This window comes from Anguilla anguilla, chromosome 5 (assembly GCF_013347855.1).
Source record: "Anguilla anguilla isolate fAngAng1 chromosome 5, fAngAng1.pri, whole genome shotgun sequence".
Lineage (NCBI taxonomy): Eukaryota > Metazoa > Chordata > Actinopteri > Anguilliformes > Anguillidae > Anguilla > Anguilla anguilla.
The window spans coordinates 9,210,250-9,223,807 of NC_049205.1; the positions used below are offsets into that span (position 1 = coordinate 9,210,250).

At 47.0% G+C, this 13,558-nt stretch overlaps 1 protein-coding gene across 3 annotated transcripts in view; it reads right to left on the bottom strand.

Annotated features, from left to right (window-relative positions):
* Positions 1-12,714, bottom strand: part of LOC118227932 (microtubule-associated tumor suppressor 1 homolog) — a 34,130-nt gene extending 21,416 nt beyond the window's left edge. Inside the window, exons 1-4 of one of the 3 annotated variants that reach the window (XM_035419010.1) lie at positions 12,515-12,714; positions 5,702-6,589; positions 4,913-5,087; positions 180-332 (exon numbers count right to left, since the gene is read on the bottom strand). In XM_035419010.1, the coding sequence (XP_035274901.1) occupies positions 180-332; positions 4,913-5,087; positions 5,702-6,514 (1,141 nt within the window). In that variant the 5' untranslated portion in view covers positions 6,515-6,589; positions 12,515-12,714. Of the gene's footprint in view, positions 1-179; positions 333-4,912; positions 5,088-5,701; positions 6,590-12,034; positions 12,053-12,353; positions 12,374-12,514 lie in introns of those variants that run through there. The other 2 variants (XM_035419011.1, XM_035419013.1) reach the window with 2 other exon arrangements.
* Positions 12,715-13,558: the final 844 nt, after the last annotated feature.

Here is a 13,558-nt window from a genome sequence, read left to right on the forward strand (position 1 = left end):
ACGGCAATAATTATGCACAGAATATTTTCTCGTTCACGTTTTACCAAAACCAGCACAAGTATCGGAGACAAAGGAAACGACACTGCACAATCACAGTAACCAGCTAAAAATGTCGCTGCGTCACCGGTATGCGTGATTTCTCTCTCTCTCCGACTCTCCGTCACCGTCCCCCTCCTCACCTATGGCGCTCTTTCCAGGTAGCGTAGCGGCTCGATTTCGGACCCCTCCGGCCCTGCTGGCGGAGACTCCGCCCAAAACCAGAGGCCCCCCCGCAACCATCGAAGGGGCGATTTTATCGCCGGCTTTGGTGACGGCAGCGCTCGCAGCTGGAGCTGAAATTAAACAAACGCAAAAATACAAAAAAAAAAAGAAAAAAGTATGCGATGAATGCCTTCGTCAACAGACAAGGAAACGAGTCAAAGTACGTGATGAATACCTTTGTGACTATAAATGGAACGCAGTGTCAGTTCAGTCATTTGATGTGTTGACTGGCGGCTTAAGCGTTTATTGTTGATCAAATGTCAGGATCAATCAACAAAAGCAATTTATTCAAGTGCTCGAAACGAAACATTCTTGCTCAACCCAGTATCATTTTCATCTAAGTAAAAAAAACAATAAACAAATAAATTGTACGATTGACAAAACTGACGTGATTGACAAAACTGCTGCATAAGCACATGAAAGGTTAGGAAATTAAACGGAACAGCAAATATATAAATTAGTGATGCGATTAGTATTTACCAACTATTTTTTTTCATAAATTATGTTATGAAAACATAACATAAAAATTAACTTTTTTTTTTTTTTAGGAACATCATTTTAATCTACTGACTGTAGCCCAATCAGTGCATCTTCATGTATATATTGTCGATCTAGTCTCAACTTGCCACAGTTTTACAGCCTATAGGATGTGTCCAGGAAGTCTCTTGACCACCATGACAACAAACTCATCCTCCATCTCCATATCTGCTTACACTGAAACTTATAAAGGTTCATAAAAAAAAACCCCCAGTTCAAGTAATGCAAGGCTGGACAGCACAGGCCAGCACAGGCCAACCTACCTTCAGTGAACAATACAGTAAAACCTGCATAGAAACCTATGACCACATATCCTCATACTGCCAAACAAGTAAAAAAATAATAATTCGAACAAAAATAATAATGAACAAATCATGCCTTGGGATGCTGAATAAGAAAAAACACTTTTAAGGTCAGAAGTGACTTACTTCTCCACCCCTTCCTGCCCAAAGCTGCACACAGAGGAACGATACAGAACCTGTAGGATCCGATGAGCAGGCAGGTTAAAAGAGTGAGGTCACAGGGCTGGCCCAAGTTAGCGCGGGGCAAGAAGGTGGAATTCAGAGCAGGGCTGGCTGGGAATTCGGTGGAGGTGCAGCTCCAAAGACCCAACTGAGAGGACATCGGGAGGAGGAGGAGGAGAAACAAGGAGCCACCAAAAACAAACACACAAAGCCGCCAGTCTCCTGTTTCCACGGACACAGAGGCACGCATACGCTCTTCCACTCTCCCCGTCTTTCTTTCCAACTCTCTGCCTCTCTCGCTCTCCACCACTCTCTCTCTCTCCACCCAGCTGTCTCCGTGCGGGGTGCCCTCGTGGGCTCCTTGGGCCAATCGGAACGCAGCACCCTTGGCGGGCCGCCTGGGCAGAGTCCAGAGGGGCCCCATTTGGGCGGGCTCTTCCGCTGGAACCCCAAAGCTGGGGAACCGCACGCGGCCGGACCAGCTGCAGCACCGGGACCAGCCGTAGCACGATGTCAACAAGGCCGCCTGCTCTTTGACAAACAGCCTAATTAACTCTGGTCTCACAGCCCACGTCTCCCCAAAAAGAAGCTTACGGCCACTCGTGAAGCTTTGCGCAAATCCCAGCGGCTAACCCCTAAATCCTAGCGGCCAGCTACACGTTTCTAAGCATAAAGTTAGTAAAATCCACAACTTAAGACTTTCTGTATACTTCTAAATCTCCATTCTGGCATCATTTCTCCATGTTTCATTGTATACCTGTTTGGAAATAAATAAGTAAATAAATAAAAACTAGGTATTCAGCAATTCTGCATTGATTCTTTTTGTGACTCGTCTGTTTTTATCCTTTGAAATATTTTAGGCCTACTGTAAAGTCATTTCCCGGCTTTGTTGTTGCAAATGGCCAATAAACAATTGTTCAAGAAAGGAAAAAAAAAAAGAGGTGGTTAGACTGAGTGCTCAGCATCTCTTCAGAGGGAGTGGCAGGACTGCTCTCGCTCTCGTCCTCGTCAACGGATGCCAGATGAACTATGCTTTGCGTCAGACATGTACCCTTCAGCTTCGTAGGTAGGGGGGGGGGGGGTGCGTGCCTGGCCCGTGTGCTCAGGAGATGGGCGTGTGTGGGACACAACGCACAGGTTCTGGTATCAGAACGACGACTGCCGCACACACCAAGGGCGTACACCGACTGCCAGTAATAACAATAACAGTGTATTGTTTACCAAGTTGTTGTTTATTTTGTCACATGAGCCAATGATGTGGCTAGATCCGCCCATATCTGCTGCAGAGCACTGTGTATACCTTTGCTTCAGTTTCACACGAGCATCTACGCAGCCGCATTTAAAGTGAGGCAAGCGCACAGCTCATTAGCGAAACATCAGAGCCTCATGGCCTCCCTAGAGGTAGACCATCACTGTGACCAAAGAACCTGGAACAAGAAATCTGGGCATGGGACTTCAACACGGGGCCTGGGTCCATCTACTTATCAACTGAAGATAAATCCTCACTCTGCATTTGGCGACCCCCAAATCGCCAATCAAGCCTCCCCTTTGTAAAAGAAGTGACGGACGGTGCCAGGTGTTTGCGAGGAGTATGGCTGTGCTGTGATAAGACCCCGCCTTTAGTCCCAGGGGCAGGGTTAAGACATTGTGTTCTCTCTCTCTCCCTCTCTCTCTCTCTCTCCCTCCCTCCCTCCCTGCACCATTTCCCCTCCGCTACCACAGCTGGTTTCCCATCTGAGGAAAGACCCCACCCAGCAATGCTCTTTTCCTTACACACTATGTGTGTGTGAGCGTGTGTGTGTGTGTGTGCATGTGTGTATGTGTGTGTGTGTGTGACCCTCTTTTGTCAGGGGTTGTTTCCTTTGGTCTGAAAGACTTGGAATTAAGGTACCCTGAATTTAATCTGATATTGCTTGTGTTGCTTTTTGTGTGCCTGCACTTTTAACAGTGTGTGCGTGTGTGTGTGTGTGTGTGTGATACAGAACAGACATCTGTACAGACAATGAGCTCTGCAGAGCAAGTGACTCAAGACCAGTTCATCGGGAACAGGAAATCTTCTGGTTTGTGGAGATAACCAATCCTTTTAAAAGCTTATACTCTCATGGAGAGTCAGGGTACTACAGCACGACCAACTGCTCGCTCAAAACATGTGGTCAGATGGGCATTTGCCAGTCCGTCATTGAGCTGGGCCCTTATAATCCTTATGACTTTTATATACTATTAGGAGGGGGTACAGTAAGTTATTTCAAACAACAAACTTCAATGAAACACAAAAAAAATCTAAAATATTTTCTCTTTTTGAATTCACAGGACAAGGCGGAGTAACGGCAGTCTTTCCTGGCAAAGGGTCTTGGGCAGCCACAAAGAGCAACAAATAAAAGAAAACTGAACTAACTTTTACAGGAAATTGTATTTTAAAAAACCTGGATGCACCCTGAGAGAGAATAAACCCCTAAATCTCACACAGCGTCACTGTGTTTGGAGGGCAAGCGAGGACAGACGGGTCCCTTTTTCGAGACAAACAACCCCACTGTCTGAAAAGGATGTGACCTTTGGAGGACCAAGAATGGCTTTGGTGTTCAGCCTCCTCCTGCTTCTTCAAATCAGAGACCATAACACAACAATTAGCCAAGGAATGGAATGGAGGGTTGGTGTCAGGTTACAAGGCAAGCCCTCAAAGTCCAAGTGGAACACTTAAAATATGCTTCTCGTCACCCCCAACCCCCCCTCCCCAAATCAAAGTCACCAACTGGGCTCTCAAACAGCCAAAGCACATTGGGTTACAATTCCACAAACAAGCTCCTCTTTGTGTGGGGACATGCACCAAGACAAAAAAAAATGCCACCCCCCCCACCCCCCTCCACCCGCTACCCTGTAAGCTTCAGCCTAAGGATGCAGGGGAGGCACAAAAAAAAAGAAAGAAAGACATCCAGTGAAACTTTCTTCACGGAACCACAAACAAGTTTGAAATGGTGATATCCGTGAGAAAAACAAGGCTCCCATAAATTCCTTAATGCTCCTTTCAAAACAACTCTCCCTGAAGTAAGCACCACACGGACCTTCTTAAATGTATGTTTCGCAAGAACATATGGAAGGAGTCCGTTGTGCAACACCGGTCAGCGTTAAGGTCTAAGGAGGGTCACGTTGCATGTTATATGTTGTATGTTCACGACACGCCAGCCAGGAACAGAGCGGCACGAGTCACGCAATCTCCACACGCTGTTGCCGCGAGCAGGAGGTGGCGGGCTGGAATGTGAAACGGTATTTACAGTCCATGCCACAGCCAGGGCATCTCTGTACACACTCACACTGCCAAAATAAAGGCTCCCTCCAAAGGAAAAAAAATAATAAAAAATAATAATAATTGCTAATTTCCTCACCAGCGCTGATCTTAAAAGTCTCTTCATATATGACAGAAAGTGAGAGAAAGGAAGAAGGGGAGAGAGAGAAGGAGAATGAGAGAAGGGAAGAAGGGGGGAGAGAGAAGGAGAATGAGAGAGAGGAAGAAGGGGGGAGAGAGAAGGAGAATGAGAGAGAGGAAGAAGGGGGGAGAGAGAAGGAGAATGAGAGAAAGGAAGAAGGGGGGAGAGAGAGAGGGAGAATGAGAGAGAGGAAGAGGGGCAGACAGGGGGAGGGAGCTCGGTACTCACCCGCTGCTGGGACGGGCTTCTGCCCAGCACTGCGGCCATCTTTCCCGGAGGAGTCCAGCCTGAGCCTGGCCACGGGTAGGGCCAGCCTGCGGGTCGCCCCCGGGGCCGGGGCGGCCGCCCCCCCGCCGCCAAACGGCCGCTGTCCCGCGGGCTCCCTGGTGCCCCGTCCCGCCGTCTGCAGGAGGAAGTCTTGTTTACGGGCGGAGTCCCACGCCGCTGGCATGAATTCGGCCCCACCGCTCTGGAGTGAGACTGCGGTGCTGGCCATGCCTGCGTGTGTGTGTGTGTGTGTGTGCGCGCACGCGTGCGAGTGTGTGCACCTCTTCTCTTTTTTTTTGGAGAAGCGGGAGTAGGGGCGGGGGGAAAAAGTTCCTCCCGTTCCACAATCCCTCTCGGGATAGCGGAGGGAGTCCCACTCGCTTCTCTGAAGCCCCTCCCTTCCCTGTGTAAACACCCAGCGCACGCGGGGGCTGGTCCACGCCCAGGACTCTCGCTCAGTCACTTAAAAAGGGAAAATCGCAACCCCCCCCCCCCCTCCACCCCTCACCTCCCCCTCCAGTTTCCTCCAGTTTCTGCAGACAAGCTCTGTTCATTCATATCCTCTCTCTCCCTGTATATGTGTGTGTGGCTGTGTGCATGTGTGTGTGTGTGTGTGTGTGTGTCCATCAGGTCAATGACAAATGGTCATGCACAAAATCCTACAACCTTCCCAAACCAATAAAAAAGCACTTATCGGGGGAGGGGGAGGGAAAATACAAACAAACAAAAAAAAAAAAAAACAGCACTTACCGCAGAGCCTCTCTTCAGAGGCTCAGAATGGCCCCTCTCCATTAGACCCCGGCTTTTAGAGCTCTCCTTAGCCGCAGCCTTCGGCTGCGCCGCCCTGCTCATCCTCAGAGGCGCGGCCGGTCTCGGCTGGACCCTGGACCTGCTCCTCTTCGCGTCGGGTCTCGGCAGCGCCTCGGCGGGCTTGTTCGCGGCCGGGACGCCCCTCGCTCCGTTCCCGGGGCACCGGGCGACGGGGGCGCAGCGTCGCTCCTGAAGCGGATGGACGGGACGCCGCGCGCTGGGAAGCGGGACGCGGGGCGCTTTTTTATGGCTGGGGTCCCGCGCGGGGATGGAGGTCCGAATGGTGGAGGCAGACCGCTCTGACAGCAGGAGGACCTCCCTCCCTGCGGTTCCAGAAGCATCCGTGGAACTGCCAGCGACGCCGGCGCCCCCTGCAGGTTCCGAGCCGACAGGACACCTCGGATCGGCGGAAACGCCGCCCTCGTTTACGAGCAGCCCGACCGACCCCACCTGACCTCCCACATGCGCGTTCAGGCAGACGAGGTCGTCCTCGGGGTTCGAACGGGACTGCCCGACACGCGTTTGGGAGGGGGCCTCAGAGCCCGTGCCAGACCCTGCCGTCTCCATTTCGAGGGTTCCCTCCGAGCCCCCGCCAGTCAGCCCATTAGTGTTCAACGGGCTGTGAGGCGGGAACACGCTGCCAACGCGGCGGAACGCAGTGACATCCTGGTCACTCCTGCCCTGGCCGGGACACTCGCTGCAGTTCCGCTCTTTGGGTTGGCAGGTATTAGTTTGGCTCAGAAGCTCACTCATGTCCCAAACTGCCCTTCAAACACCAAAAGGGGTCCTTTGACTCTCTCCACTGCATTACTGGTCATGGGAAAATGCCTATAAAAAACAAACAATTCATATTCACATTTATATAACAATAATACTAAAGTGAACACATGCCTGCCTATGTTATACCCCTCCTCTCCATGCACAAATGAATCCTATCACTATATTAAGATTTTAAATTGCAGATAAGTTTGTTTGTTAGATTTGAAATAAAAGATCTAGGATTTATGTGAATGGCTTATGGCAAAAATACCATCTAACATTTAAACATGATAAAATCTCATCTCCATCATATTTTGCAGCAGAGGGCTAGAAATAGAAATGAGATAGCAAAGAGGAAAAACTCACACTGCTGCCCTCGGGTGGACACACATAGATTATCGAAAATTCAGCCCAGTCTCTGTTGGCACCACTTAATACATTACAATGACTTGGCAGGCGCACTTCCACAGACTCAACAAAAGTTGGGAAGAATCAGCATTAGCCTCAGGGATACAAATGTGCAATATCATTAAGGAGGCCCAGAAGGCCCATGTATAATCAATAAGTGTAAAGTCAGCCAAACAATTAGTGTGAACAAAAGTAAATACTGCTACACAACACATCTATGCACAGGCTTATAATAAAACATCAGTATTGCAGAAGGAAATAAAACAAAAACAGGGAAAACCGGGAGCTAGGTGTTCACCCTAACAAAGGCACAGGCTATACCTCTGAGACTGATGCCTAATTTAAGCTGTAGGCTATATCTAGTTCAGATCACTTAATCAAAATGCACACAGAACCCCGAAAGCCTAATTCATCTACACACACACACACACAAAAATGTTGATTCACAGTAAGGAGAAAAGTGTTTGATTTTAGCATTCAGAGCGCCTCTTCTGGGCCGGCCAGGGGGCCGCCGGCATCACAACGCGATCTTTGTGCCGTAGGGCGCCGCCCCTGTCACCACGCGATAAACGGCAGCTGCCAGCACATTCTCCCCAGCGCCCACACTGTCCCTCGTTAGTCCTCCTCCGCCTCAGACGACAGTGAGTCTCTGCTGCTCCGGGCCCGGAGAGTAGACAGCTTCACACAGCGCCCCCTGCTGGACCATCGGACCGAATTCGACAGCATTCTCAATAGCCGGCTCTCGGCAAAAACCTGATCTTCACGTCTTTACAAGTGGCATTAGAGTACTTGGCTGGCGACCAGGACGCGGCAGGTGTGGCAATGTTATTTTTACAGTCATGCAAAGCACCAAAGGTTACGCCAGTTACAATACATCTATTTATAACAGGTTCTACTCTCCCAGGGCATCTTGCGAAATGCATACAGTACAAGAATTCCATAGGTTAGTAAGCGCAGTAGTATCTACAAGTTAGTGAAAAGGACAAGCATTGTTCTTAAAGCTGGTAACAATGCCACAGGAGGTGTATGAACAAACTACCCAGCAGGTATAATCCAATACCCTGAAAAGGACGCCTAGCACCTCCCCCTCTTCGCACCTGCACTTCCAGAACACGTCTCCTTTCTGTTCTGGCCCCACGATGGTGGAATGATCTCCCTGTGGAGGTCAGAACAGCTGAGACACTGACCCATTTCAAACGACGACTGAAGACTCACCTCTTCAGGCTGCACCTCTCCCCCTCCCTCCCTTCCCCCCTGTAAATGACTAAACTTAGGGTTGTAACTAGGCAGCTGTTTCGTAGGTGACTAGGTGCATTAACTGTCCTAATGACTACTTGTATTTTTTCCATAGATTGCGTTGTTGCCGTTCTCGTTGTTAGTGTTAATCAGTTTAACCATCAGGGTCCAAGTTGAACTATGCGGTTGTTCCCTGTACTTCTCTCTAGGGGTTTCGTCATACTTGTTCCTGGTTATGGTTATACACTTTGTTGTACGTCGCTCTGGATAAGAGCGTCTGCCAAATGCCTGTAATGTAATGTAATGTAAAAAAGCACATTCAACAATCCTGCCAGCACATCCAGTATTTAAAAAGAGCTTTCATCTGGTGAAGCAGAGCAGTAGAAAAAGAGGGTTAGGCTTGTCTAGATTCAGATTGCATTCAGATTGCACAAGGATGCAAATGCTGATAGAGTTGAGGTCGGTTAATATATTAATCAAAACACTCACCACCATGCAAATTCGATAGATTTCATTAATTTATTTCATTAACTGTGGCTGCACATCACATCTGCTCCGTTGGTGCCCTGTTGGTGCCCTGCTCTTGGTGTGACATAAACAACTCAGCAGTTGTACTTACTCTGCTTTTAAACAGCTGGGCAATCACTAAAGCAATTCATTTTTGTTGACAACACTCGAGGGTACAAGGACAGGATTAGAACCCGCAATATTATGCAGCCAGAGAGCCAAAGCTGCTGCCTCAGAATGCACTGCACTGCTGCTCAGAATATCAGTCAATCACAGAGGTGCAAGTCATCACAGACACCAAAATATCAGTCACTCAGAGGTACATGACATCACAGAAACCAAAATATCAGTCACTCAGAGGTACATGACATCACAGAAACCAAAATATCGCTCACTCACTGAGGTGCACGACATCACAGACACCGAATGAGCAATGGAAAAAAAAAAAGATATAAAAATCTATACGGCGCTGGTGCATGAAAATTCCTGCCTACACACTGACAGACAATCATTCCATTGCGAAATTGGTCTCTAAACTCGTGCCAATCTCACTCCCACTGCCACTGCCACGGCCACTGCAACTCCCACCCACACCTGCCAGAGCAGCCATGCCAGGCATGCACATCCGCAGGAACGGCCGTCTCACTGGCCGTCTCGCTGGCGCACCTGCTGAAGAAAGGCGCCGCAAAGGCCGCGTTGCCTCAGAGCCGCTGGGCGTGGCGCCCGGAAGTGGGACCCACAATGCAGCGTCGCACGCACAACCGCCCCCGCTCACAAGCGGAGGATGCGAAGGAATTCAGAATCCACAAAAAACAAGACCAGGTTAAAACCTAGTATATGGCTGGACCTGACACACGTGATCCGGCCGACCAATGGTGTAACGTCATAACTCGGCCGACCAACGGTGTAACTTCATCACTCAGGCAGTCAGTCACTCACAGACATTCCCGATTGCAGGGCTGTTGCGGTCCAGCAAAAAAAAAAAAAAAACTAATAAATAAAACGGCGTTCCTCCCCACAAGCGTGACTAACAGACAAGCCTCCTTTTATACTGCAGAGCGCATATTACTGGAGAAACGCACAGGTGTAATTTTAGCTGCCTTGCACTCTAAGAAATTAGTCAAAGCAGCCATTTTCAGAAAGCAGTATGCCTCTGCTTTAACCCTATGACGGTTTGGATGGTAAAACCGATCACTTACCACGGGGCTTTCAAATGATCAGACATTGTGGAATTTCTTGTAAACACGTGACTGCTCACATGCAGGTGTGCCCATACAGAACGCATGCACACACGCACGAAATATAGGGAAAAGGTGGGCACACACAAACACAAAGATGGTAAACCTAAAAAAGATGGTAGCATTGTGCTTTGAATCCCATTGGCCGTCAATTCTTTCAACAAGGAGGCAACATATACTAATAAACTACATATTGTACACCATTAGCAATATAGTCTGGCTGAAGATAATTCATATCTATTTAAAGACTGTATATAATTAGGCTGGGTGTGTTTCACGGGAAAATATTGGCAAAAGTCACAGAGCAGTCACGAGAAAGTCACGCGGTGAAATCACGGAAAACTGAAAAAAGCGGCAGTGATCTTAAAAACATGAATTTATTAAATTAAGAGATCTCGTGCGCGAAACGACTGAAATAACACGCGCAACTGTAACAGGTGCGCGAAGTTAAAAAAAAAAATCAGCGGGCACTTGCCACGAACAAAGCATGCTTTTTTGCCCTTAACAGAACGTGAAACACATCGTGCTCAAATTGCATTAGGCCTATTAAATAATAATAAAAATTACAAGGGCTCAGAAAGCCGTGTGTCCCTTAATTTCTTTAAAGTTTGTGTTGGTACATTGCGAGGTTTGAATCTCTGATTAAGCGTACTGTCACCGACACGTACGGGGCAAAGAGAGCTGAGCAACAACTCTTTTTCTATAGGGAACGTAAAACATTTCATGATAACAACTGACAAGCGCTGGAATCTTGATCCCAGTACATTCTAAAATCTACATTGTAGCATTTTGTTTCTGCCAGCATTTGGCAATATGATTAAAATGCTGGAGCCTGTAGGCTACGATAAGGCTGAAAGTTCCCATCCAAAACTGCTGAAAAGTCACGGGAGGCACTAAAAACAGGATATTGTGGAAATGCTAAAATCGCCCTGGGTACACTCACTGAACTCTATACGCTCTATGGGTACACCGATATACAATTACCACACCACGAAAAGTCCAGGTAAAAACAGGCAGGATTTCAGAGCAGTGCAAAGTGAACTGATTGGACAGAAGACAAGCTGACCACTGGCCAGTTGTTTACGTTGGTAGTTGAATTCAGAAAGCATAAATGTAATTTAAAAGAACCGCATTATTCATTTGACTTGTCGTGAGCTAGGCACATGGTAAAATAAAAAGTATGCAATCGGCTACTCAAATGTCATCGGTTATTATTTTTCTTGGGAGTTAGGGACAGGGCACTGTGTGGTTCGATGGAAAGGGGCTGCATCGGGAGGGGAGCCGTACAAGAACCGTAAATGTAATAACACGCAGCCTAAACATTTTGATACATCGTTGGCACGTACACAGTTGGTAATCATTTCCCCTGTAATCGAACTCCGTGGACTTGCACGCCGTTAATTTGCCAAGCATGTCAAGTCTGGCGAGGACATCGTGGCATAGAGGAACACAGCGAACGCTTCGTATAAACTCGCACTAACGTTCTCTCCTCCACTGCCATATAAAGGCTCTAGTAGATCCCTCCGAAAATACACGCATGTGGAATTTGTTACTGCCTGTGAACGAACAGCCCAGCCCGTTCAGAAACAAGACTTTCGTACAGTCAGGCCAGGTTTGCGAAATACAGATAGCTGCATTTGAGTCATCCGTATGACGTAATGTTTTTGCTATTTATCCAATTTCAATTGTATAGCAGACAACTGGGACGTTTTACATTCACTACCTTTTTAAGCGAGTAACACGAAACCATTCAAAGCATGAAATATGAATGAAGCAAACTCTGAACATAAAAAGCAGGAACATAAAACCCCAGACAGAAGCTTAGTCCAAGCGAATGCAGGCGAACCCAAAAGTTAGACCAAAAGATATTCATCTTAACAGCTGTCACTGATCCGTAGTTAGCTTCTTTTATATCAAAAGCCCTTTGGCACGTTTGTTGCGCACGTTTGTCAAACTGTAGCCTAATAAGTCACAGCATGCAGATGTTGCCGACTGGTTTACTAGAACTGCTGTTTAAGTTTATAGCTAAATCTATTAATAAAAGGGATGTTGAAGGGATGTGATCCGACCGAAATTAAGCACTTCTCTAAAGAGATCATAAAACCGGACTTTCGGAATTTCTTACCTTTGCATTTCAGCTGCGTGTTTTACATTTGCACAGATTGTTGCAACAAGGCACCGCATGACGCATGCAAATACCACTTTGTCAATGTTGTGGCATTTTGATCTAAGAGGCTTGGGCATTTGTCAAACAGATGACGTTGTTTATAAATAACACACAATAATCCATACACACATAACTGTATAGTGTAATAACACTTAACTACAGTTTATGAATAACTTTTCAACATAAGCGAAGACCTGTAGCTAACGTTTAACATAATCAGATCATTGTCTAAAGCGTGAAATAGAGGCTATAACGGTGTCTTGGTGCAAATGCATACCGTTCTCAGCAAGGTCAATCCTCAGAATCTAGCAACCTGCCACTGGAAACTACCGTCATCAGCCTCTGAATCAAATCTAATTTGGACATACACTCACAAAGAATCACTTGTTTGAAAACTTTCACTTTGTGCAAGAGAGTTTGGTTGGGCAGATAGCCTACCTATCAAAGGGACTCGGAGAATACGCAGCAGAGACTCGAAGTGGCGCACCGCTTTCCGCTCGGAACAAGGTTTAAAATAACGGAGGAGTACACTACAAGAGCGGGTCTTTCCGAATCTACCCCACTGGCCAAGCAGAAGTGACGTGCACTAGACTCTGGTGTGTGTGACTCTTCTAGTCATGCGGAAAATGTGTGTACCTCTTCGAGTCAGCGTCTACACTTTTTTTGTTTCAATAGCTCTCTACCGAGGCTTCAGTTGTTAAAAACGGAGGAGGTTACGTAGCCTATAGTATTGAAATGAAACATAGAAAAGCACTGCCCTTTGACCAATCAACTTGGAAAAGGGGCGTCTGCGTTCCTTCGGGATCCCGTAGAGTTTGGGGGTGTTTTCGCTGGGCGGAGATTATTTATAGACAGAATTAATCCCCTGGTTTTGCGCTGCGTACACGATACTAAAATATATCGATTTTGCAATACAAGACTGTAGGCCGCAATAGGCTGCATATGCAAGCTTCTGGAACCATACGCGTCCATATCTACTTCCCTTAATTATGGGACAATGGCTGAAGTCCCATAATTCTCGAGTTTTTAAATAGACTATATCCCACGTGAAGTGTAAGGTTCAGGAGCTCTATCATGAGCAGTTGTCACAGAAATAAACAGTAGAGGGCAATTAGTGAGAGTGTAGATTTATTCGTTAGTAGTGGTAAGGTGAATCTAACTAACGAATGTACTCTATTAGCAATCTTTTTGCAAAAACTTGCCCCCAGCTTTGTTGGCGACAACGGTGTTATTTCTTGACATTAATATAGGCTACTTGTTTCATGTTCTTCATATTCGTTCATTATGTCCTTCCAGTGTTTTTCCTCTGGTGAGAAATAGGATGCGGTCCATGTAACAGTCATTTTTTCCTCAATTGTTTTAAAGCATTTTAGGGCTGCAGTAGCCTAGAGCACGAGTAACATGGTTTTATTATGTTTGTGGAAATTTGCATTCATTCAAGTGAAACAATGTCCAGTTCACATGTGACATTTTCTCAGCTTA